Source organism: Aphis gossypii, chromosome X (assembly GCF_020184175.1).
Source record: "Aphis gossypii isolate Hap1 chromosome X, ASM2018417v2, whole genome shotgun sequence".
Lineage (NCBI taxonomy): Eukaryota > Metazoa > Arthropoda > Insecta > Hemiptera > Aphididae > Aphis > Aphis gossypii.
In genome coordinates, this window is record NC_065533.1 from 58,636,981 (window position 1) to 58,664,793 (window position 27,813).

The window sequence follows — 27,813 nt, forward strand, 5'->3', positions numbered from 1 at the left end:
GTATATTGTATTAAAGCACACCTTCTAGGCTCTAGCACCTTTCTAGCATAAACTAAATTAATTTATGTATTATAAACGGCTGTCCGGACTAATGAGGTTTTACTGTATATTAATTATTCTGTAAAAACTCGATTAACCATTACCTGGTTTACCGTCACTCTCTGATATCCATCATCTGTCACCGCCGAAACTTAAAAGTTAAATACGAAATATTGCAGCTAAAAAAACTAGAACATCAAAAATACAAACAAAAAATGACAAATTATTTTTATAATATGTTTTAGTTTAATATTGTTTAGTTTAGTATACTAGTATGTAATAAGTATGAATTTTATTTTAAAAAATAAAAATACACACGTAAAATATATATAAATACACTTTTTTTTATAAAATGTCTGTTAACCATCTATTCGATTAACCGTCATAGTCCTGGTCCCAACTGTGGCGGTTAATCGAGTTTCTACTGTATATATTTATTAAAAATAAGTAATAACTATGGATGAAAATGTATGCCTACATTAAAATGCAAATATATATAAATGTTTCAATTTTATGTTCGCAGTATTAGAATTTAGATGAAAAATATATTATAATTATCATTAATCACATAAGTAGTTAAATCTTATGGTTTAAATTTCAAATATTAAAGAAAACTGCATACTATTTATACTTAGGTAGGTATATACTTCATAACGATAAATTTGTAAGTATAATAACATATAACCATGATACTATAAAGTAGTCATATTTATATAATACATATATAGGTAACGTATAATATAAATTATTAACTAATATAGTAAAATTTAAAATACAGTAAAACCTCAATTATCCGGAATAATTGGGCTCTAGGTTGTCCGAATTAATGAAAGTTCACATTAAAAAAATAATCAATAATCGTAAATTACAAATTTAAGAAAATTGTATTATAAAAATTTTAATCTACCTATTACATTTATGATATATCTAACAATATTAAATCTAAAAAAATAGTACATACCTAGATGTATAATAATCATTACATTAGCATACATAATATAGTATATTGTATTAAAGCACACCTTCTAGGCTCTAGCACCTTTCTAGCATAAACTAAATTAATTTATGTATTATAAACGGCTGTCTGGACTAATGAGGTTTTACTGTATATTAACTATTCTGTAAAACCTCGATTAACCATTACCTGATTTACCATCACTCTCTGATATCCATCATCTGTCACCGCCGAAAATTAAAAGTTAAATACGAAATATTGCAGCTAAAAAAACTAGAATATCAAAAATACAAACAAAAAATGACAAATTATTTTTATAATATGTTTTAGTTTAATATTGTTTAGTTTAGTATAGTAGTATGTATATAATATGTAATAAGTATGAATTTTATTTTAAAAATACACACGTAAAATATATATAAATACACTTTTTTTTATAAAATGTCTGTTAACCATCTATTCGATTAACCGTCATAGTCCTGGTCTCAACTGTGGCGGTTAATCGAGTTTCTACTGTATATATTTATTAAAAATAAGTAATAACTATGGATGAAAATGTATGCCTACATTAAAATGCAAATATATATAAATGTTTCAATTTTATGTTCGCAGTATTAGAATTTAGATGAAAAATATATTATAATTATCATTTATCACATAAGTAGTTAAATCTTATGGTTTAAATTTCAAATATTAAAGAAAACTGCATACTATTTATATTTAGGTAGGTATATACTTTATTACGATAAATTTGTAAGTATTATAACATAACCATGATACTATAAAGTGGTGTATCCTGGGGGGGGGCTACAAGGGCCATGCCATTTGCCGTATCATATAATATATAAAACATAATATTATGTAAATTAATTTATTTTAGCTATGTACTTTTTTGGAGTTTAAATTTAAAAAAAAAATTATCGTTTTGTTAAAAAGATTATAAATATTCTACTGATACTATTGTTCTATGCAGACACCTATAACATTAATTATATACAAGTAGTAATTAACAAGGGCCCTCTTATAAGAAAACAAAATAAAGGTTTCTTACACTTATAATATTTATAAACTTATAAAATAAAGGTAAAAATTATATTTTCCATGTACATTTAATATGAAATTTAAATTCTTTATCATTGAATAATTAATTAAAATATACAAATTTAAAAAGATACTTTTAATACTTTTTAATAATATTATAATATACCTTGTAATTAAATAATATAATATTAAATACAATTATTTATAATCAATGGTTCATTGTTTTCAATCTGTAATTTTTCTTGCTCCAAAAAGCAGAAATTAAATAATATGAGTTCAAATGATTTAGTTCCAATTTCGGTAAGAAAATAAATGTGTTCACCTTAATATTGATACATTTTTTTAATATTGGTAAAATGGTTGTTGTTTAAACAACAGGATTTAATCTCATAAAATGACAATGCAATAATGACAACCAGTAATGCATATATTTGAAAAATTAAAAATACTGTTATTTGGATGTTAAATATTTCATTTTTTTTTTTTTTGTCATCCCTCCTTGTAGAAATCCTGGCTACGCCACTGATACCTATAATATAATAATAACTAGGTCACCTCGTATCAATCTTATTCCAACCTATTACTGGGCGTAGTGTACTTGATGGTGATTTGATTCAAAAACAGTTTACCAATTATTTTATAAATAAAGATAAATTAGAATGGCAATATAATATGATTTGAATAATTTTCTATTTTTATAATATTAAAATTTTCAATAAAACATTAATATAAGAAAATACCTATACTTTTTTCTTCTCTTCCAAATCCTCTGTGCCACAAAAAATAAGCACCAGCTCTTCCCCTTTTCTCCCCAACTTCTTTTTTTCAGAGTTCGATTTGAGTAATCATGGCTTGACGTACCTCATAATATGACAGTCTTTTTTTAGACTTCGCTGATTAACGTGTCTGTGCGTTAATTTCTATAATGTTTCAATAAAAAACATGTTTTTTCAAAAAACAATAAATGCATACGATATGCAAACCAAACACAGGGAATGTATTATAAAGCAACTATATAATATATTATAAATTATAATTATAATAGGAAATGTAAGTAACAAGAACAGCTCACAGCAATAATCGAAATTAATCGCAAAGCATAGAACAATAATATACAATTTTTAACAAAATTACATATGTTCAAAAACAATATTTAATATTTATTGAAAATATACATTTCGATTTAATAACCGGCGTTCTTATAATAGTAAATGAATCTAAACGGTATCTTTAAAATTACTAATTAAATTTTATATTATTTCCTATTAAAATATACATTACTTAATACAGTACCTATTACCTTTATGCATTTATTATATACAAGTAAATGAAATAATGTAGATTAAATCGGCTACACAAACACAAACGTAATAAATCATCTTTGGCCCGTTTCACACTAACACCACTTTACGTGTCACCATAGAACAGACAAAGTGGCAACACGCAAATCATATATATAAATTCACACGATAGCCACATGGAAGCCACAATATTTTTTTTTAGTGTATTATAATATTTTATACTTTTAAAATCGTCACCTCGGAAAAAATGTTCTGTTCTACAATTTTTTTTCTATAATTTTTTAGTTGATATTTTTAAAGTGTTCTTGCAAATTATTACTTTTTTTTTTGATAATCTATACTACAAATTAGATTTGACGGAAATTATCTTTTTATTGGTAAAAATCAATTTACAGTTTTTCATTTGCAACACCTATCAATTGCACTGAAAATGTCGAACTTTCTTCAATCGATGCCAATAACAACATCGCAATATATTGGACTCCAGATACAAAAAAATATGTTTTTACAATGTTTTTTGTAAAAAAATTAACTGTCGATACATTAATAAAGAAACTCCAAGACAGAGATAGAATAAGTTCAGAACACACTAAAAATTATATTATTAACTCGTATTCAAATGTTGATCAAGATTTGGCTACAATTTCTCAGCGTATTACTTTGGTGTGTCCATTGGGTCTAGCTAGAATAAAGATACCCATAAAATCTATACATTGTAATCATTATGTTTTAATGCGAGAACATTCATTTTAATGAATGAGAAAAAGGAAACTTGGCTATGCCCAATATGCAACAAGCTTTGTTTATTTGACGATTTAAAAATTGATAATTACTTTTTAGAAGTTGTCTCAAGTACAACGCTTAACGAGTCCAATACAAATATTGAAATTTTGGCTGATGTTTAAAAATTTCATTATCTAAAGATTTATTCATTTTATTAAATATAACCATTATTATTTTCTTCTTAATATTGTAACGGGCAGCCCCTTCATAGGCATAACGCAGCAAATCAATATACCCAAATTTTGCAGCCAGAGAACACGTCTCCTCGTTCCACGGGCAGCCATTTTCATGGGCATAACGCAGCATGTCCATATGCCCACCTTCCGCGGCCGCTCTACACGTACTTACGTCCCAAGGGCAGCCGTTTTCATGGGCATACCGCAGCAGGTAAATGTGCCCTTCATACGCGGCTGCCCTACACGTGTCTTCGTCCCAACGGCAGACGTTTTCATGGGCATACCGCAGCATGTCCATGTGCCCACCTTCCGCGGCCGCCCTACACGTGTCTTCGTCCCATAAACAGCCATTGTTGTAGAGGTACATTAGACATTCCAGTTGGCCATTACATGCAGCTTCTTTGCATATAACGTTATCAAATGATCAAAAACGAGTGTTATTACGGCAATTAATTGCATTTTTGGCGGCCCTTGCACGTACTCTTCTTGTCCACGGGAACCCGCAGCCTTCAGCGAACTCTAAGCACATTATGTGACCACTGGCAGCGGCTTTTTCGCTCATCGTGTAATCTAAAATGTAACATACTATTATATAACCGGATTACTCATAATATAAAATGCATATTTCAAAATTAAAAAAGTCAAGTGTTGACTCATTTCTTGCAGTATTGGAATCCTCTTAAGGTAATTATTATGTCCATAATTATTTCAGCGGGATTTAATTAATAAATTAGAACGAGTTCGTGAAGAATATTGAGGTATAATACCAAATATATCAAATAAAATATTTATGAAAAGTCTTCCGATGTCCTGGACTAATTTTTGAATAAAATACTTGTGAAGCTGAAAATGCTCTTCCCGTTCAGGAGCATTATTAATAATTACACAACTATTGATCGATATCGAATGTGCAGGCTTGAATTAAAAAATAAAGGTGATCAACTAGCCATTAGAGTAGTATTTAAAATGGTTAAACGAAAAATAAGTAACAATGGTTGGGTTTTATGAATAAAATTAAATACAGTAACAATATTCGAGTTTATTATACTCTTTATATTCGTCCAGACTATATTATTGCTTACCTTCATCATCCATAAATTGAACAGCGATATCATATTCCCCAATATTTAATGTTGACTTTTTTTGCTGGTATCTTATAATGTCGATACAACAGGGTTGAATGTCAATTTTCAAAGTTTCCAACTCGTCATAAATAAATTTTTCATCATCGCTGCAAGCGTAGTAAGCTAATTTTGCCAATGGAAACATTTTACAGCTGTGAAAAACAATAAAATGTTAATGATATATTAGTATAATATAAGGATCTGACCCCCTAACCCACCGACCATTGTCAAGCTGATCACAGGATGTATCCTACTTTTAACCAAAACTATACCTACTTAAGGAGATATTTAAGAGGTTTCTGTCGATCCAAAGGATTTTAATAATTCAATTTAAGTATTAAATTATATATTTGAAAAAATAATTCAAATGTTCTATTACTAAAAGAAACAAAATAATAAACAATTAAGACCGTAAGATTAATTTAGTTTTCCCGCACATATCCTTATAAATTGACTGTACATGTTTACTGATTTCTATCACTACATAGTATACAGTTAATATAATATATAAATACGTAAGTTTAGTTACTACCTATAACCGAGAGATCAATAAAACAAGTGACGGTTTGTATCGTTTACAAATGGAAAGTAGCCTGCAGATTATGTTGCAGCAGATATACCTATATAGGCGGTATGATTAATTATGAGGATGACCTAAATCGCAAAATTTGATACAGGAAGATATACCTTGCAACATGCCGTTGTATATAGTTCACAAAGACTTTAACGCAATGCTATACGAGAATAAGATTAGTATATTGATTATCCCATCAAAAACATATATGTAAAATTATAAATGTTTTATAATAACTTAAAATATAATTTTTTCTTATAACTTAGGATAATATATTGAAGCCTAAAGTTTGACTTGGCTACTTTTCATATACGAACTTTTATTAAGTACCTACTAAAACAGTAATGGAATAGTGAAGATGATTTTATAATAAGTATGTATCTAATAAAATGTATTTTTATAGGTACAATTTTGAAAAATTCTTTGATCATACTAATATTATATTAATTATGCATAGTATATATTGATAAATTATTAAACTAAACATATACCATAGTAAACTAACCAACAATCTACAGTGTCTAGACAACCGGTGAAGTTAATAACTAACTACCTACTAAAATAATTAATTAACAGTTATAAACATACAATTATTATAGAAGATGAATTTTTATAGATAATGATACTATAATAATATTGTGAACATGGAATTATGTTTAACCACTATAGGTTTCAAAAATTGTCGAATATTTAACAATCCACATTTTTTCGGAAAAATAAATGATAAAGGTTACCAATTTAGTGAAACAATAAATGCATACACTATGAATATATTTAGGCAAGACGTATTCGAGTATTTTAAATTTGGAATGCACTATCGGTAAACGTCATTTATCGGTGACGATGACGGTAGAATATTGCAACTGCGAGCACAATAGACAGAGACAATATGCTGAAATACATGGGTGTGGTCATACTGTGAACAAAATATTCTGTAGAAGATTCTAAAGCGAAATCGCTGTTTAGACCTTAACACAATAGTAATACCTACTTATGTAGTTTCTTTTCTTTCTTCGAGTTACACCGTATGTTGGTAGTTAATTTTGTACATCGACATAATACTAGCAAATGTTCTCATTCTTTGTTAGAATTTAACGACTGTTATTGCCGATAGTATAGATTTCTTATTGTCTATTATTATAATATACCCTTATACCCTCAGTTTTTGTCCTATAGAATTCTGCAGAAAAATAGCATAGACACAATAATAAAATACCACATGGTATTAAAGAAATAATATCACATAGTTAATATATTCTTACACGTATAATTTATGTATATATCACGCGATACACTGAGCCAAGCATAATCAGTTACGAATTACAAATATATTATACTTGAGTACAATAATATATAAAAGTACCTATTACAGTTTTCTTTAATATTATTAGGTAGGTACTTATTAGGCATACATCCATGGATGGGGAAATTACTTTTTTTTTAATTGATCAAGTTAGGTACATTTTTTTGAGTTTAAAAAGTAACTCAATTACAATCACGGACTAAGATAGAATGGACTGGTAACGGTAGGGACGGCGAGGTGGTGGGGTCTGATCCCCAAATGTTTCTGCCCCGCTACACTGCACATCTATCACAAGTACACTATGTTCAACGCTATCTAGTGATAATAATATACGATAGAAAAGTAAATAGTGGTTAGGTTATACTATAATATTTCTCCATAGATGGCGCTAAATGTAGTGTACTCTGGTACCTTGTCTAGAGAAACATTTGTGTCACACTGATAAGACATTCGATATCAGTCCATTCTATCTTAGTCAGTGGATATTACTAACCACAATAAATTGTTATTATTCAAATCATCGGTATATAGCAATTAGCAGTGTTGTTAGTTTGTTACAGCATTACTTATTTTATTAAGTACAAACTAATTATTAATGTTATTATATTATATTTTTTGGTTTGAATTACATCATACATGTGTTATTGGTAGTTTTTGTACTCAATAATTAATATGGATAACATTACACCATTATTTATCAATGAAGATGAAATGGCAAGTTTCTTATTCTTAAAACTATTGTACCTAAAATCTAATGACTAATATTATTTGATATTTTACTTTTTCACATTACAATATAAGTGAAAATACTGTGACAATAAAAATATGTTATTAGATTTTAATTGTATGGTAATTTTAAGTAATTTATTGCAGCTATTGTAGTTTATTTATTTATTATGATTTTATTTCAATAAATTATTGTTAATTTTTTTGAACAATATTTGTCATCGGGTGGTGAAACTGAAAGTATACTGGATACATATGAATATGGGACTATAAGTAGCTATGAAGTAAGTAAATATTCTTAAATTGTAACCAAGCAATAACTCACCTGTATCAGTGTCATGGTACTTAAAATATTTCTGATTATAAATTTATTTCAGTATAATTAAGAAGATGAAAGTATAACGTATGACAGTGATAAAGACCCTGAGTTTATACCTGCAGCTATTATATCAAGTTCAAGTTCTGATGAACCATCAAATACTGCAACCCTCACTGTAAGTATATTATTGAGTTTATTTTATTACAATGATTATAATATTTTGTTATTTATATTATCCTTATTATTTTCTTAAGTATTTTGAGCTTTTGGAACTCAAAACTAATTTAAATTTAAAAAACAACATTTTCAACAATTTTCATAGAGTATTTTATTTCAAACAAATCATAATATAATTTATTCAGCCTTTGAATTATAATAATAATATGGCCTAAATTAATATAATGTTTAATTATATTAATTTATGAAACTACATTTCAAACAATATTATAATATTTGGTACTACAAAAACAGTATTTTTTTGAATCTGGCATTATATACTCGTACTTTGGCATGTTTCTATTCTATTATATCTTAAATAATGGTTATGCTAAATGTAAATTTGCTATATTGTACTTATAAGACAGATGGGTGAGTGTCACTCAGTGATTACACAACTTTTACTTGTTTTATTGGGCATATTTAAATATAATTATGTTTATTTATTTTTTATATTATTTGAAAATAGTATTTAATTAATTTATATATTTTTAATAATTGATAATATACCTACTTATTAAAAACATTTAAAATTCAATTTTCAGATTAAAATAGTTAAAGAAGAGGACAAAATGTAAGTTTGTAATATGTTTGACTTGTAAAATTTTATTTTTTAATTTATTATATTGTTTTATAGAATACTCAAACAGGATTTACAAAACAAGATTACATTAAATATATCCGATTATAAAATGCTTAATTCAGGCAAATATGTCAATGATAAGTTAATAGAATTTTATTTGAAGTAAGTGATTTCAATTCAAATTTTATTAATAAAAGTTATGAATTATATTATGAAAAATATTATTTGTACTATAGTTATTGGTAGGTATACTCTAAAACTTAGTGAGGAAAATAGAAATCGTACATATGTATTTAGTAAATTTAATAAATTTAGTGAATGAACTGTAAAGTTAAATAAAATTTGTTAGTTCGTTTACAAGTATTTTTTTTTATTTATACAAACAATGTTTCATTGTTTCAATTCATATTATTAAATAATGATAATGATTTTTCAACCTCTTTTATTAAACTATTTTTGAGAACATCAGTAAAAAAAAAGCTTAAATCACAGTATCCAAAAGTATAAACATATTTTATTTAATTGATTAATAAATAAATTTGAAAACTAAAAAATATGAAGGGGTGAAATGTTTTTGTACGTTAGGGGCCGATTTTTTTTTCGGAATAGTAGCCCTATTGGGTCCCAGTCCGCCTCTGGGTACAGTTTACATCGATACATCGATATGAATATTATGAGCAATTAATAATAATTTTTTTAATCATTATTCATGAATTTGTGATCGTTATTCGGTCGTTAGTCCTTAGAATATAAAATTTAAATGTTTTCTACGTAATACAAAATATATGTTTATTTTAGATAACATTTTTTAGATTTAAGTTAAGAGTGGAATGCATTATACTGGTTTTACATTCTTATGTTTTTTTTCTGTTAATATGTGTGCCTACTGTTCAAGGTAAAATGAGTACCATGTAAATCTATATCTACACCAATACAGTTAAGACATGACCAAGTGAAAAGATGGACTAAAATAGTAGACACATTTGAAAAAGATTTTGTTTTCTTTCCAATAAATCAAAAGTAAGAATTAATATAACTTTAATCATCTGTTTTAAATAAAACTTAAAATTATTATCAAATTAATTATTATTTTTAGTAATCATTGGTTTATGGCTGTTATATGCTATCCTTACCTATCAGGTAAAGTTAATATTTTTATAAACCATTTTCTTCAGAAGTAGTTAATCGTATGTAAGCAGTTTCTTATTGTATATATATCTATATGTATGTACCCAAGTAGAAAAATATAGTCATTGTGATTATTGATTTGTGATTAACTAAAATAATTAACTATCAACATTTTCGACACAATACATATATTCTATACCTAATATATATACCATGATGATACTATATGCAACCTAATGATTTTGCTTATAACTGTCAAATGTATAATATGATTTGTGTCAAGAATTTTATTTCAAACATTTTAGTTGGTATAATGATAAATTGTGTGCCAAATCAAAACAATCATTTTAAAATCAAATGTCCAAATTGGTTTACAATTATAAATTACATGGTTTAATGTTAAGATATGAGTGTGAAAAGGGCAAGAGTTTAAAATGATTTTTTTTCGGTACTACTTATTATATTTTATTAAAATTATTTAATTATTATAATTATAATTCTTATTATTATAATTTAATTACTACATTAAAATATGTCAATATAGTTATAGGGTGTGCTGCTAACATAATTAGCTCAATTTTCAATTTTCAAATGTATTATGTACACCGTATATTAAGTTATTCAAATTCTGTTAAGTAATAAATCCTTTTTTTGTAAATGTTAAGACTACCTTGTGGCTTGTACAACATTAAAGTGTTAAAGATAAGTTCCTACTCGATTACGATCATTATTATGGTCCGACCTCTATTTTGAAAAATGTGGCCTGTAAGCCACTTCATATTAACATCATATAACTTTTATTATGAGTAAATGTATATTTCACACCCCTCCCTACAATTTTAACATTTTTTTACTCCAATAAATATTGGGGCAGTGAAGTTTTAAAATTGCCCAACCACATTTTAAAAACTTCCGCGCCACTGATAACATGGTATATTTAAAATAAGACAGTAATAATTATTATATTATCAAATGAAAATGTATAAGTCCAAATTAAATTTAAAAATTAATTTATTGTTTATGTTAGACAACGCGAGAACATAATATCAGATATTTAAGTGAAGTAAATAATTATTCAAAATTAAATGCTTAAAAACTGGAAAAATTTTGAATATTATGGTAACAAAGGCTGGGGCAGTGTGTCTTACATACGCCGAAAAATGTACCTATATTAAAATCTATTAGAATAAAATGTAATTTTGTATATTTTCAATAAAATGTATATTATAATCATTGGCTAAAAAATATAAAATACTGTTTTATCAATTAAGTGTGACTTTACCTAACTTTAAATAGAAATACAAAAAGTTTTATGAATTTTCAATTACAAAATTACTTGAAAATTCTAGCGATTTTGACATATTTCGTAAACATTTGAACTTTGAACGCTTATAATTTTTGAAAATTGTTGGTAAATTCTTACTTTTGACCTCTATAATGCACTAAGAATATTCACTTAGCCATTGGAAACCACTAAGTATACCGAAATTTAAAATTGAAACATTATTTCGACGAGTTATTTTTACACAGACCAAAAAAAACAAAAAAACAATACACATCATTGTAATATCAATACATCCTTCACTTCGTTCAGAATCTAAAATGAATACTGAAAATTCAATCATTCATTATGTACTGGGTAAATCGATTAACATATAACTAAAACTGAGTATATAGTGGAAGGGTTCAACAACATAATCATTGTTCATAATTCAAACTAGTGTCAAAAAATTTGATACTATTGTACCCAATTATTAAATTATTATATAATCTAATCCATTAAGTATTAAATAAGTTTAAGTTAACTAAAGTAAAATAAAAGTTATGTTGTGAGTATATACCGGCTTCGAAAATGTTTTCCTGTAATAAAACTAATTAGTAATAGTGTACTAAATAAAAGCTTTATTCATATAAAAAAATAATTTATCATGTAATAAGTTGAATATCAAATGTCCATAATTAACTCAGATATAAATAGTTAATTTTTAAAATTTTATAATTTATAGAAAATATGTATAATATATTATATTATTGTGAAAATTTTTGAAATTGTCAATATATTTGTTTTTAACTTAAAACAATAAAACAAATAGATTTTGTTTTTACATTAATATTTCAGATTTTTAATTTTTCAAATTATCTTGTCAAGTACTGAGATATTTTTATTTAAATACTGCTTTTACATTTTAAAGAAAATAATAGTTTTATTAGATTTTCTTTTTACTAACTATACTAAATCAAACTATGTGGCTTAAAAAGTATGAGTCCCAAAGGAAATCACTAAATTTTTCATATTTATATGTTAAAATATGCTTTTGTAGTCCAAATTACATAACTATATTTCACATAACTTTTTAATAAGTACTATAAATTATTGACCATGACCAAACTACAAACTTAAAACTTTATTATTTTATTATATAGATTTCCTGTGCTACATCGTCAACAATAGGAATATATTTCCTATACCTGAAATTCAAACCAAAACCCGAAAGAAAACCAGAACCTCGAAGTTCTAAATATTTCATTTGCAATATTTAAATTTGAAATATTTCACTATATCATGAAATATTACACAAAAACGTAAAACATTGAAATTTTTCAATACAAATATTAATGATGGTTATTTATCAATTATTAATTATATAATCTAAAAGTTCTAAATATAATTATTGGTATTAATGGAATGAGTGCAATGGTTGACATATTACTACTATATTGGGTCTTGTTATCGACTATTTATAGCATTATAGCAAAACTTTAAAAGTGAGGAAAAAATGAAAGAATATAATTCAGACACAGATATAAAAAGTACTGAAATAGATGAACTTATGAATATGATTAATTCATAAAAGTTTATTGTGTAGTTTATTAGTTTATTATGTTTATTCAGTTTATTATCTATAAAATTATACATTTTATATAAGATGTATTAAATAATTAAAATATTATATAATTATTATTATTTATACATAATTTATCAATTCCTTTAGATAGGTGCCATTTGTGTATTACACAAAAAATGATAGACTATATTCCTATAAAAATTTTGCTTCATGGCATACCACATTTATATTTATATATTTAAATAAATAAATGATAAATTTATAAGTATATTATACTAATTAATATACAGTACTACAGTAAACTAATGTGAGAATTCAGTATAAATGTATAAAATTGGAAAAAAAATATGTTGAATAACATTTTAAATGTATATTAAAGGATACCATCACTCATGAGAAGTTAGTGATTGTTTTCCCTAATATTATAAAATTGTGAAGTTAAATTATAACAATTATACATAAAAATAGAACTTATTTAAAAAAAAAAAAGAATTATTGTAATATTGAAATATTTTATGAAATATATCATGACAAATTTTACAATTTTAAATTTTCAAACACTACATACAACTAATACTGAGTCTGAGTGTATAGTGGAAGAGTTCAACAACATAATCATCGTTTATAATTCAATCTAGTGTCAAAAAAGTTGATACTATTGTATCTAATTATTAAATTATTAAGTATATATTTTATACATAATCATATAAATATTATCATTAACTTGTCATAAAGATTAAACGTAACTGAAAGTAATTGTGGAATATTAGTACCTAAATTAATATTAATATTAGTTGAGATTAATTAAAGACCGTTTTTTACTTCAGTAACAAACATTAAAACATAGATACTACGTTCATGAAAAATTAAAAATGAATTCATATTAAGATATTATCCATTTATTCTATGAACCCGAACTATTTTATAGTATGGCCAAAAGTTAATAACAAAAATACCCATTTATTATTTAACCTATCTAAATACTTATTTATAAATATATTATTATCTATAGATATAAAATCCAAATAACACTTAGTCACTGATTGCTGTAGTCGTAACTCAAAAACTACGCAACAGTCGCAACGTACGAACTTGAAATTTGAAATAGAAGTTTTTCTCATAATTTCTAAGAATTTTCAAAAATGTTGCGTTTTAGCGGAATAATAAACAATTTTAATTATTCACCGCCAATACGTATTGTGCTGCACGGCACGGGCGCACGGCGGCCGGCGGGTTTACAGCTACCATTATCATATCCTTTTTGTCCGTCGTGTAGATAAGAATTGTTTCGAAAATTTAATCGATAAAAATAATTGCATGCATTGCGCGTACATCAATACTCCTAATTATGAAAAACACAAATATACACACGGGCGAAGCCGGGTAGTTCAGCTAGTTTATTATATTGGTTTAATACTTATAAGTTATAAGTTATAATATCATAAATGTAATACTTTCGGATAAAAATTAATCAACCTACCGCACTGAGATAGATAAGAATATACTTATATTTTATATATATTATACGTATATTTTTATCTATCTCAGTGCACGAGAGTAACAGGTAGACAATTACATACGTTAATTCCTACATATGTGATGTGTAAGTTCCTACACGAAAAAAAAAGGTACGTATGTTACTATGTTAGTTCCTACACGATGGAAGACAGGTACATGTGTAAGTTCCTACAGAGTAAAAAAAAGGTACACGTTTAAGTTCCTACACTAAGTATATTATAAGTTATCAATCCACGTCTATAAAATAACGCATGCGAAAGTTTTCATTCGGATTTTAATTCAAATTTTTATCATCAACATCAGCATATTTTTAAAATTATCGAAATTCTCAAATTATTTCAAGTTAATACATACATAAAAATAAGAACAACTGAGAGTAATTTAGTAATTAAAATAAGTCAAAAACATGCCGAAAATAAAATTGTATAAATCAAAAAATAAAAGAATATTTAACTAAACAAATTAATCAATATGACTACGTTAAAGCTATAAGCTTCAGAAATAAATCTCATAAAATAAAATATATATTTTTTTTATTGTTTTATTATATTAAAATTATTAAATTGATAATATTTATTAGGTTAATTATTAAAATTGTATAGAATGCACTGCTTTATTTTTTTTACAATAAATGATAAATTATTATTATATTACAATTATTATTTTTAAAATTATTAAATATTATAAAGAACTATTATTTATTATATAGAATAAAGGGTTAAAATGTATGACAGTATTATAATATGATATAACTGATATTAGATTGATAACTTATAATATACTTAGTGTAGGAACTTACACGTGTACCTGATTTTTACTGTGTAGGAACTTACATATGTACCTAATTTTATCGTGTAGGAACTAACATGTGTATCTTGTTTACCTGCCAGGTCTAGTGTAGGAACTTACATTCGCCCATTTATGAAGATTGTTTAAATCATTTTATGACTCTAAATATTGCTATGGCTATTTTATTAAGAACAAATATGAATGAATATACATCAGTTATGCCAGAAATGTCTTACATAATTTTGTTAAAAACTTTGAAATAATTTATGGCAAACATTTAATATCCCACAATGTACACAATCTACTTCATATTGCTGATGATTATGAAAAATTTGCTCCTTTGGACAATATAATCGCATTTTCATTTGAGAATTTCATGAAAAATATAAAAAAAAAGTTGAGAAAACTACCCCTTCAACAGGTTATAAAATGATTCAATGAAGAATTTAATCAGGCTGAAGAGTATAAAATAGGTCAAAAAATTATTTCTTCAAAGTAATCTTATTTTAAAAAAGAGCATTAAAATGGGCTAATTTTAACAAATTTGATTGGACCTCAATATAGTATAGTGCATTTAAAAAATATTTTTATAAAAACAACAAAAGCTGCTGACTGTTATGTCTTAATTATTAGCAATGATGTTGTTAAAGTAATAAATATTGCATATTTATATACAATGTGTATTATCGGCAACAAATGTTCATCAAAAAAACCATATTACGAACAACCAATCAATTTAGAAATTTTTAATATAATATATGAAGTAGACAAATTATCAGAACATACCTATATGAATTAATCATTTTGAAGAACTTCAAAAAAAAATTATGCTAGTAGATACATTGGACAAAAAAAATAGCTACCTATACGTATGTATTATACATACAAATCATTGTTAAACATAACTTTAATAATAATTTATTATAATTCTTTTTCTTCTGTAGATCAAACAAACATGTGGTCAATTGTTTGTTTTATTGAAGAAAATACTGTTGTATGTGTCCCAAACTTTTGAATTTTTTGGCAGCAAGATTATTATCTACTAATGTAAGTAATAAAAAATTTATAATTTATATTATATTAATATAAAAAATTTTATTAGTTTTATATTAAGTAATCTAACCAAAGCGTACAAAAAATTTAAAAAAGTTGAGGATACTTCTGAGATATCCACATTTGAAAATGACATTAGCGAAGAATATTCTAAATCGTCAAGATCTGTTAAAAATTATTCCAAATGTATACTGTTCATAAAAAAAAAAAAATGATGAAGGTAAATGTTAATAGAATTCCATCAGTTCTGAGTAGTCCGCCTAAACAGATTCCTAAAGCTACAGGTAATAAATAGTTCTGAGTAGGTATAAACACTTACTTTAATATAGATATTTCTAATAGTATTTTTTTTTATCATTTTTGAAGGTATTAATAACGAAAAAAATCTAAAAATTATGGTCAGGAACAAGTCACAAGTCACTAATGAACTTAACACAGGCAAAGGTAATATTAAATAACAGAAAAATGTGATAGAATTAATTGTAAATAATAAATAAGGTTATAAGTTACTTATTTTTAAAACATTTTGAATGTTAGATAACGGTAGTGATGAAGAGTTTGTTGTAAATTCTGATGGAGATAACTCTGCTCCATTTAGTCAGCAATGCAATGGCTACAAGTATTCAGATTTAAAATCAAGTATTTACAAATTTGTTCAAACAATTACCTAATACATAATTAACACCTCATAGAATCATTTTCATTTGGCTCTGGGTCAAAAATATTTTGTAAATTCATTCATCATCAAGTAGATATAGGTAGGTTATGATCATAGAATAAACTATTATATTCTATAATCGACGGTATGAGTAATAAATAAAAATTTTATATAATTTTAATCAAATAAACGATAACGATAACGATACGATTACTTTCATTGACAGGAATCTCTGTAAATAATCGCAGTTTTTTATTCGGTATATATTTAATGTCGGTATTTATTTAAAATAATAATATTTATCCGGTATTATCACTATAGATTAGAGTAGTTACGTCCAGACGCAAAACATGTGTTATATTCATCGAGATATATAAACTAATAAACTATATATTGTTACTATACAGTCATAGTACTGTATAGTTTATGTATGTCGATGGTTAATATATTTATTACACTGACCATGGCTAAGTAAATTATTTAGCCATGATGTTATTAACGATATTTTGGCGATACTGTCGCCTGCACTGCCTCGCCGAGCGATAACAGTCCGGCCCAACCGCTTTTTTATCGTCATGTATATTATAATACGACTACGGGCGGGGGAGGAGGGGGTGTTTCTGTTAGTCCGTGCGACACCGCGCGTCGCGCGTTCGCACGTGTTAGTGTGTTTACCTGACAGTCCGGACACTAGTTGATAGTGATTGTTTGTCGCCTCCGGGACGCGTGGTCCGGCGTACCTGCGTGTAGTGTAGACGCTCTTTGAGTTTTTTTTTTCTTTTTTTTTTTTCTTTTTTACAGGCTAATGTAGTGCAGTCTGTGACATTTCTCATGCTTAATTGTTTGCGGTACATTCATCGCTCGTGGGCAGGTGAGGTTAGGTAGAATTCTTAACGATTTACATTTGTCGTTTGAGACGGTGAGCAGTGGACTGGTGTGATCGTATTTTACTTATTTTAGTCGAGATTCGCAACCTGAAACCAATCAAATCTTTTAGCCACAGGTAAATATGAATGATTTTGTTTTATTTTTTACTTTATGCCTATCGTTATGTTAAATCTTTCTATGATTTCAACTGTGGTCGCAGTGTTTGCCATATGATCTGCGTACCGAATGTATTTCGTGCACGCGCTTTTGGCAATTGTATTATATCTTAACGGGCCCGCAGTCACTTACGTTTTACAACTAAACACCACAATGGTTGCTTAGTGTTAATTGTTTATTTGGTTTGTCTAAATATACGTTCCTTAGCAGATTTCAATAATGTAGAACAAACAAAAATACAATAGACACATTATTTATTTATCATTTACAGATTATATTTGTGAAATATTAACTACTTACCTAATTATATTATGGTGAGCAAAATCATATATTAGTTTAAGTATTACTATATCTTCCTGAAAATTCATAAGTTCTAGGTTACTTACTGGTTATTCTTACTATTCAATTCAGTATAATATGCTTACGGAATAAAGGGAGAAATCTGTTATATTTCAGATTAGTGTCTTATTACATAAATATAGGTATATAATATTGTCGTATACTCCGATTACTCGGACGTATACCAAAATAAAGTAAAACCAAAAATGATGTGAAATACTTTATTTAACGCGACGTCCAGTGGTAATCGAGTCGTACGATCACCACCAATGACCCCTTTTCTGCCTTAACCATATCTCTTATATACTAAATTTACAATTGAGTAATTATCGATTGTATTATACTAATTTATACCTTAACTTACGTAATTATTATTTTAACCTAATTAATAACTAATTTTATTTACATTTCTTACTACTATGTTTTGATTACTATGCTAACTAAAATATAAAAGTTTAACAACACTATATTTCATAATTGTTATCTTAACCTATTTAAATTCTATTTTTTATTATTGCTTAATTATTAAAATTCATTAAATCCTAATACAATAATATCATATTGAGTATTCAAAGGATTAGTATTTTGTATACTTTTGTATTTTAATTTATGCTGGCCTTGTTAATGTTTTTAATTGAAAATCAGGGCTAACTAATAATGTAAGGGGGATCTGGAAAATGTAGTTTACCTGGTCATGGTAAAGATAAGTACTACTTCGAGTGTTTATAACTTAAGAAACTGTATTGTAATTAGTGTTATGATAGTCAGTTCAAATCCTGATAAAATTTATGTATAACGTAAAACTTCTAAGTTAGTTTTAACACATAAAATCTAAGTTTTGAGTGTCACAATAACTTCGATATACCAATCTGAATACTTTGCTAATGAAGTTAATGTAATATAAATAATTATTGTGTACTTAATATTAATTTTATTTACCTAATGTATCATTTAATACTGACTTATAAGACTTAACATTAATTTTTTTAATTTTAGAATTGAAATTTATGATTCAACATGCCATTCACCGGAGACTCTGAAGACTCTGATGTTGTGGAGTTGTCATCAGATGAAGAATCGATAACACCCCAGACAAATAGACTTCCTAATCCCAGAGACCGCTCTTCGTCACCAGTTACAAATTGTTCAATTTGTCTTGATGGTTTAACCAATAAATGTTATACAGATTCATGTTTGCATTTATTCTGCTTTGAATGTTTAAAACAATGGTCATTTGTAAGTTTAGTAAATCCTTAATAATGATTAATTTTTATCATAATATTATTGTCTTTAATATTTTAATTTTTTAAATAAATACTGACTATATTATACAGTTTAAGTTGGAAAAAATACTGTTTTTTGTATCAATTTAAAAATGAAAGTTAGTAAATTTTTTTGCTAGGAATTTTCCTTTAATTATTACTACAATCTATTTTAATAACATCAAATGTTTTATATGTAATTAAAAATAGTTTAAAAGGTTTAATAATTAAGTTTAAAAAATAAAAAGAATAAATTTAAATAAAACTTTAGAAAAAAATGTTTATTGCCTGAAGTCTTGATTAGATACAATCAAAAGAAATATATAGTTTTTTAGTTTATTTACTCAATACAGATAATGTGAAAATACTTTTTGATTAATTAGGAATTTAATTAAAAGTTTTATGCTCTATATCTTAATTACAATAGTCATAGTTTTATATATTTATGATTTAGTCCGAACCATCTTGTCCATTATGCAAGCAAAGATTCAACACAATTTTTCATTCATTTGATGACCAGGGTGACCATCAAATATATAATGTTCCTTCAAGATACCTCACAGAATTTATTTTGTAAGAAACACATAATTTTATAAATTTTACTTATTTTGTTTATTTTTATTTTTGTATTATAATGTTTGTTTTCTAGAACAAGAGCAAGAGAGACACCGTCAGGGGCTGATATAGCATTGAATGCAACGATGGATCTTCTACGTATGCATGTGATACGTGGGTCGTCGTATGACTCTAGTTCATCTGGCTCAAATAATGGCAATGATCAATATAATGTGATTGGGAATTTTATACGTCAATTACCAACCCCACACATAAGTATGTAATATTTATTATAATTTTCTTGAGAGAACAGCACTCCCACTAGTGTCATCCTCATCTCACAAAGGTACAAAAGAGCATAATGTGAACATACGTTTACAATAATCCATTTTACTTCGTTATTTTTAAAATTAGAGTGAGTTAAGAGGATGTGTCAACGTAATATTTGTTTTCTCTCTCAGACCCATGGGCAACATAGATAAAACTTTCACCTAAAAATTTTTTTTCTGAGTAATCTTAGAGTAAAAACACCTATTAGAAAAACTATAGAAGATAATATTTTTGAAGTATGACATATCAGTATTATATTTTATTGTTATTTGATTTTGTATTTGACTTTCAAAATAAAATTAAAAAGTTTTGTAAATTTAAATGATGTTTAAATTGTTTTGAGACAATATTTAGAGAAATTGATATGTCATACCTTCAATAATATTATTCTCTATCATTTTTTTAATGGGTAATTTTACTTTAAGATAACTCAAAAATATAAAAAAAAAAAAATGATTCTTTGTAAATGCGTTTCATCTGTTGCGTATGAGTTAGCGAGAAAAAACAAACAGTGCGCCGACATCCTCTAAACCTATTATAAAATTTAAAAATGTAGTGTAACTTGAAGGGTTTTATAAATATTTTAATTTTGAAGCAAGTTTTATCATTTTAAAATGTACTATCAATTTACGGTTTTAAAAAGTTCATTATTTGCTTTGTAATTTAAGATATAAATAAAACCCTATTAGTATCCCTGAATAATAATCTTATCTTTAAATTTCTAAAGAAGTCAATTTATTTTAATTTTTTAAATTACAGACTAAAATGGATTATTGTGTATGTAAAATTAACCATGTTTTAACATTTGTAAGACTGAGACAACACACATGGGTTGCATCCTCTTAAAATTATAAATTTTATTTGTTTATACAATTCAACATTCTTTTTAGCGATAGGTCAAGTATTGAGAGTACAAGTGTATTCTGAAAATGCGTGGGCTCTACCATTACCTGATCCATTTGGCCATTTTAGAGAATGTGATGCAGCTTACTTTCGGTAAATCATATTATACTTAATTTTGTTTTTTTATTTAAAATTTTACTCTTAAATAATAAATAATCTTAAATATTATTTTTTCATATGCATACTTCAGATATTATTGGTAAAATATGCATCTAAAAAATAATTCACAAAGACTTGATTTGAGTTATTATAGTTGGGTCTTTTGGTGGAAGGTTTTTACCTCTGTCTGATTTTATAGTATTTTATTTTATTATTTTTTTTTTTTGCTTCACATTTTATAATTTATGTTTAACAAAAAAAATGTATTCTTTCAGAAATAATCCAGCTCAAGTCTATAGATTACAACCATTCATCGCTAGAGATCTTATCGCCATAAAGAAAGCTGCAATACTAGCCGGTGACCGCACAAATATATCTAGGATTAATGTTATTGCTGTGGCAAATATGATATTACAAACAGTAACATCCTTTGACATAAGAGAGGGGTTTATTGTTAACAGCTTAATACCTCTTCTGCATGAGCGTACATATCATTTTTGTCATGAATTTTATAATTTTGCTAGTAGTCCATATGACATGGATGACTATGACCGCAATGTTCGATTTACTTTTGAATTTGAGACTGCACCTCCACTTAGAGAAAATGTAAAATAAATAAAATATTGAAAGTTAGGAGTTAAATAATAGTATTACTTTAAAATAAATGTATGTATATTTTTAGGTATCTAGTGATTTATCAGCGTTTGCATCACCACCACCAGCAATTCCACTGGAAAGTCCTGTTACAATTGTATTGGATTCGGATGATGAAGAAAGTCAATTGCAAGAAGTTATCATAATTAGTGATGATTCTGATGATGATATGTTAATAAACTTAATGGATACTTCTAGTAGTGATTCCGATAATTCCGATTTTGAAATTCTATCCTTCCATCCTAGTGGATCACTGAATTCTGCTTTAGTAAACCAACCATCTACATCTACTGGAATTCGAGATTTATTAGATCAACCATCTACATCTACTGGAATTCGAGATCCATTAGATCAACCAAGCTATATGGTTAGGTAAGTAAATTATTGTGTTATATTATTATTTGTAATACTGTATATTTAAATATGTATGATTGTATTATTTTTACAAATGAATAGGCGCAATTTAAAGAGACGGAGACTTAATGAAAGGTTCGATGCAGATTCTTCATCATCTGATGAAGACTGAATTAATGCTACTCGAAGTTCTGAAACTGATCGTATGAAATCTTGAGATATTAATAACAATAATAAAAGATACCAAAAAAAAAAAAAAAAATAGAAAATTAAATAATGATTCGAGGTCTGAATTCGCAGCATCAACAGAAATCATTCATCTTCGGTGATACAAATATAAGACCAAATAACAATTTTATTCATACTGATATTGTACTATAAACTAATATTCATTTGTTAAAAGGAAGAATTTTTGTAATTATCTGACCGTGGACCTTAAAAATATTAATACTATGAAGCTTTTTTATAGTCACCACAAAAATCAGTTACTAGTTTAATTAAATAAAGCTATAATACTAAAGAGTTATGAGCGAAAAATAATAAATAAGTTATTATTTATATGTTATAAATAACTTAACTAAAATGTTATGTTTTACTATTTATTATAATTTAAAATGTATGTATTGTGTAATCACAATAGAAGTTTTAATTGTCAGTCTATGTAAACAATAATAGACAATTTTTGATTTTATTTAATTAAACAATTTGTGTGATTGACCCTTAAAAATAATACAAATGAATCATATTCTTATGATTAATATGTTATGTATAAAAATGATTTAATCATGATTTTTTTTTAAATTATAAACCTATTTTATTTTTTAAAAAATGGCATTTTTATATTTATTAGATATTTAAATATGTTTTATTCTTAACTGTGTTTTTTACGCTGCAATAATAATAATAAAAAAAGTATGTAACGCTCTGCTGTACAGTAGGTATGAATCGCGGACGTTTCGTCCTCGGATGTTTTGTCCCCGGCAATTTTTAAGATAGGACTTTTGTCCCGAAGAGTTATAAGCCATAGGACGCTTGGTTCCCGGCATACTTTGATAATCTAAATACATTAATTTTAAATGAACAGTTTGATGTTTAAATGACAATATTATAAAATTTCAAATACATACCTAATCAATATTCATGCAATATACCCAATAACAAATAGTCAACATTTAAATAAATCACAATTATATTAATTCGTATTAAATTTCTTAAAAATGAATAAATGTATAGGTCAACAGTTCAAAATAAAAATAAAGTTTAAAATATTTCAATCTAGAAACTAATCATTTGTAACAACCATTAAACCATGTTATAGAGTGTTTCTAATATTTCTATACATGTGCCATGTGGGGTTTTTTTTTTAATTAGAAAAGTTCAAAAAAAAGTTTAAGTTATAACAGTGTCTATGTATTCTTATATTTTTTTTATCACTATAAGAATAACTAACTTATGAGGAACTTTTTATTAAATAAGTATTTTGACTCGACCAAAAAAATTTTATCAATATTTATAATAAAAAAAAAAAAAAAAAGAAGATTTCAAATGCCTAATAATAACATTAATAAGCGAAATATTTTGAAAATTAAATCATGTAAAGGAAATGCCAATCTTAATAACTGGTGAAATTTTCAAGTATCTACGACTTATATTTTTTGAACAATAACAAATATTTAAAATCGTTTGAGGCTATTCGTGAAAATTTAAAATTCAAACGCATTTAAAATTTTTCCTATAATGATGCTTCGAGTATTTTCTATAGCTAGACGTATCAAATCCTATTTTTATTTTACTTAATTATATGCAGGTATCAGAATTTTTAACCATTGACTTTTTATACCTAGGACTTTTTAACTACCTACGGTCTTTTTTACTCGGACTTTTTGGTAGTATATCCACAATTAAACATAACACGAATTCATAAGTAAATTTAAAAGTATTACTTATCTTGTATTTTAGGATGGACAAAAAGCCATACTTTCTTAAATCGTGCTATAGAATATAGATTAAAGAAAAATACAGTAAAAACAGTAGCGGCGACAGGGAAGATAATATTAACAGAAATATATTATGTACCTAGGTACTCGGATGTATTATTTATTGTGGATGCACTTTTTTCTGGTAGGAACTTAAGTATGCATACCTAAGAGTAATTTTTACCTGCTATATTCTATATCTCGTGTGAGAACTTACATTAGCTGGAAAAATAAAGGTGTTATATCTTATATCATTATATATTATATGTGACATAATGTGTACCAGGTGGCCCTTATTTTTGAACTCTCGAATTTTTGATTTCTCACCCCCTCATTTTGTTCATTACTATAAAAAAAGTAGTTTTTGTTAAATTTGATCATGATTGTTCACCCCCTTTGCGTGCCCCAAGGGGGCTAAAAAATGCAAAATAGGGGTTTTTTGTCGTTTTTTGAGTTTTATCAGATAAATATTGCACTTATCGATAAAATATATATAACTTAAATTATAGATATTTATATTTTTTTTAATAATAAACGTATTTATACAATTTCTTATAAATTTATTGTTTTCCTAGAAAAATGATAAAATACAAAATTTTTAATTTATTTAAAATATTTATTTTTATAAGGTTATTTACATTTATTAGAATAACGGTTGGTGATAAAACAAAATATCCTGTATAAAAATGATCAAAAATTGTATCTCCTAAAAAAGTTAATAAATGTAAATTGTATTGGAGTTAATGTTCTATTGTCACAGTTAAGTTATAATAAAAGTATATACAATTGATCTATCGATAATTATAAAATCACAATAGTTTAATTTATAATCACGTTTTTCAGAGAATAGTACAATGCGTACGAGTAAAATGTAGATAATATAAATTTATACCTAATCGACTTTATATCTAATGGTTATTTAAGTATAGGTAAACGGCAAACGAAATCTTAGAGTATTATATTGGAATCGGCAAATGGCAGATATTTTACATTTAAGCTTAGATAATTTTATCGATAATGATATTATATTGTGACAGTAGAGGCAAGGCATTCAAATGTTTGGCAGTTTGACTAGTTAGGTACACTGTACCTATATAAATTTATCATAATTTCTATTTTATACATTATTCAACTTATAATATTGTCAAAATACTAAACATATTAATACATCATTAAGTACGAAATTTTATTTAACGAACTTGAATTGTGAATTTTATCCATTAATGGAATATTGGAATAATATAATATATTATTATCCTATGTCGGGTATCGTACCTAACAAATTTTTTCATACTAGTGCCCTTTCTATCTATTTACTTTTCTATGCCTAGCAGTGTATTTAAATCATGGACATATTATTATAATATTTAGATAGGTATCACTGAACTAAATATGTATATGTATATTATGTAAATACCATGGCTAAATGTATTTATATATTTATTATTATTATTATTTATATATAAATAGCCATGGTATATACTATGTACATACGTATATGTATTTAGTTCAGTGATAGGTATATATTGTATTTAACCACTGAGATAGATAAGAATATACTAGTAGTATATTTTTATCTATCTCAGTGACCTACCGTAATATTATAGTTTAATAGTAAAATAAATGGCTTTAGTAGTTTAATAGCTATACCAAAAAGACAAAAAATATATCGTGAAATACACTAACAGACGGTTTCCACTACGTTTTTCGTTTACAATAATTTTGATCGTTGAATTATAAATAACACATTCATTACAGTGACCCACTCCACACCAAGTATACCTACAGTAGAGCGGTACCCACCTATGCAATTTTGTTATTATTATTATTTTTTTCGTAATCCTGAAGCTTGAATTATAACTTATTATATACTTATCAATTACATATTTTATTAATTATTAGTGTAAAATATGTATTACATAACCAGTCTGCTACTCATGCTCTGTTGTTGAAAGCAAATTATTGTATTTAAAGTGATTCGATATTCACCCTTTTTTTTTAAAAGGAGTTCAATATAGCTCATATTATAAAAGCAATTTCATAAGTATGTAATGTGTATGTATGTGTGTTTGCGTATGTAGTATCTGTGGTTGCATCCACAAACCGCACTCTTAAGATTTCGACAATTTGACACCAAAAAAGTCGATTGACTAAACCGCACAAATTATCTTTGTATAGCAAATATCATATACTTTTAATGGGGGAAGCCGCAAACTACATTAAGTGTAAAATATAAAATAACAGAATTCATATAAAAATAATAAGATAAGAAATTCCAGAAAGGCTAAAAAGATGGTGGTGTTGTTACCTGCTAATCTAATAATATAAAACAAATGTCCCCAAAGAAATAAATAAAAATATATGAATAATATAATATATTATTAAATATATAAATGAATATAAAATATGTGTAGATAATATTATTATGTTCATTACACTAACATTTTTAAATAACTACTTATTTTAGCTACCTCTAACCTATTTATACCTTTAATTATCTACTCGATTTAAATTAAATTTTTTAGAAAAAAACTTCGAAAATCCGAGAAAATATTTATTATCATTGATGATGATCATGAGTAAAAAACAAATATAATATGGTGGGTATCTATTGTACACACACCGACAACACATTTATAAATAATACTTTTTTTTTTAAAATAAAAAATTTGAGGAGTTGTACAACCATATAATTTTGGTAGATATTTATAAATATTTAATATTTACTAATAGAATTTTACTTATGCTAGTAAATATTTTATTTTATAAAATCAATATTATTATATTCCTTTGAAATGTTATAACTCATAAATCATAATAATACATTCGCTAATCGTTATAGCGGCACCTAAGTGTGAAAACCCGCAGATTTTTTATTCGGTGATGCGATCTTCGATAATCGACCAATATGAATATTTATAAATGTTTAAGTAAATTAGTAAATATTATAATAATTAATTTTACCTGAGGTAGTGTTGACTTCTTTTGTTCTAAATCTTCCATTACAATTTAACAAAATAAAACCAAAACAATATACATGATAATATTATGTCAGGTTAAACTTTTTTGACTAACACAAGTGCACTGTCTGCATAATATAGTCTGGTCACTGACTACAACTGAGACATCGAACGACTGAACACTGAACTACAAGTATTGTGTTGG

The 27,813-nt window shown here is 26.0% G+C and overlaps 2 protein-coding genes and 2 long non-coding RNA genes across 4 annotated transcripts; 3 read left to right on the forward strand and 1 right to left on the reverse strand.

Moving 5' to 3' along the window:
- Nucleotides 1-4,224: 4,224 nt before the first annotated feature.
- On the reverse strand, nucleotides 4,225-27,802 carry LOC126552137 (uncharacterized). Its single transcript, XM_050206728.1, has 4 exons — nucleotides 27,613-27,802; nucleotides 17,808-18,106; nucleotides 5,378-5,571; nucleotides 4,225-4,865 (listed from the first exon to the last, which is right to left on the reverse strand). Exons 2-4 carry the CDS (start codon nucleotides 17,984-17,986, stop codon nucleotides 4,720-4,722), a joined length of 519 nt encoding a protein of 172 aa, XP_050062685.1. The 5' UTR covers nucleotides 17,987-18,106; nucleotides 27,613-27,802; the 3' UTR covers nucleotides 4,225-4,719.
- On the forward strand, nucleotides 7,843-10,441 carry LOC114128797 (uncharacterized). The gene is made up of 6 exons (XR_007605977.1): nucleotides 7,843-8,306; nucleotides 8,400-8,516; nucleotides 9,103-9,131; nucleotides 9,195-9,302; nucleotides 10,036-10,160; nucleotides 10,237-10,441. It is a non-coding gene; the product is annotated as an uncharacterized LOC114128797 (long non-coding RNA).
- On the forward strand, nucleotides 15,344-16,916 carry LOC126552139 (uncharacterized). Its single transcript, XR_007605980.1, has 3 exons — nucleotides 15,344-16,468; nucleotides 16,524-16,758; nucleotides 16,841-16,916. It is a non-coding gene; the product is annotated as an uncharacterized LOC126552139 (long non-coding RNA).
- Nucleotides 17,998-23,225, forward strand: LOC126552136 (E3 ubiquitin-protein ligase Topors-like). The gene is made up of 8 exons (XM_050206727.1): nucleotides 17,998-18,135; nucleotides 19,512-19,751; nucleotides 20,232-20,350; nucleotides 20,427-20,608; nucleotides 21,553-21,658; nucleotides 21,940-22,270; nucleotides 22,347-22,690; nucleotides 22,775-23,225. The coding sequence occupies exons 2-8, from the start codon at nucleotides 19,533-19,535 to the stop codon at nucleotides 22,842-22,844; spliced, it is 1,371 nt and encodes a 456-aa protein (XP_050062684.1). The 5' UTR covers nucleotides 17,998-18,135; nucleotides 19,512-19,532; the 3' UTR covers nucleotides 22,845-23,225.
- Nucleotides 27,803-27,813: the final 11 nt, after the last annotated feature.

Excerpts from the sequence above, each read along its gene's own strand:
- LOC126552136 (XM_050206727.1), top strand. The coding sequence starts at position 19,533 with ATGCCATTCACCGGAGACTCTGAAGACTCTGATGTTGTGGAGTTGTCA. Across the intron at positions 21,659-21,939 it reads TGTGATGCAGCTTACTTTCG|AAATAATCCAGCTCAAGTCT; the intron begins GTAAATCATATT and ends GTATTCTTTCAG. Across the intron at positions 22,691-22,774 it reads CAACCAAGCTATATGGTTAG|GCGCAATTTAAAGAGACGGA; the intron begins GTAAGTAAATTA and ends ACAAATGAATAG.
- LOC126552137 (XM_050206728.1), bottom strand. The coding sequence starts at position 17,986 with ATGTACCGCAAACAATTAAGCATGAGAAATGTCACAGACTGCACTACA. Across the intron at positions 5,572-17,807 it reads ACTAGTGTCCGGACTGTCAG|CTGTAAAATGTTTCCATTGG; the intron begins GTAAACACACTA and ends TGTTTTTCACAG. Across the intron at positions 4,866-5,377 it reads TCAATTTATGGATGATGAAG|ATTACACGATGAGCGAAAAA; the intron begins GTAAGCAATAAT and ends GTTACATTTTAG.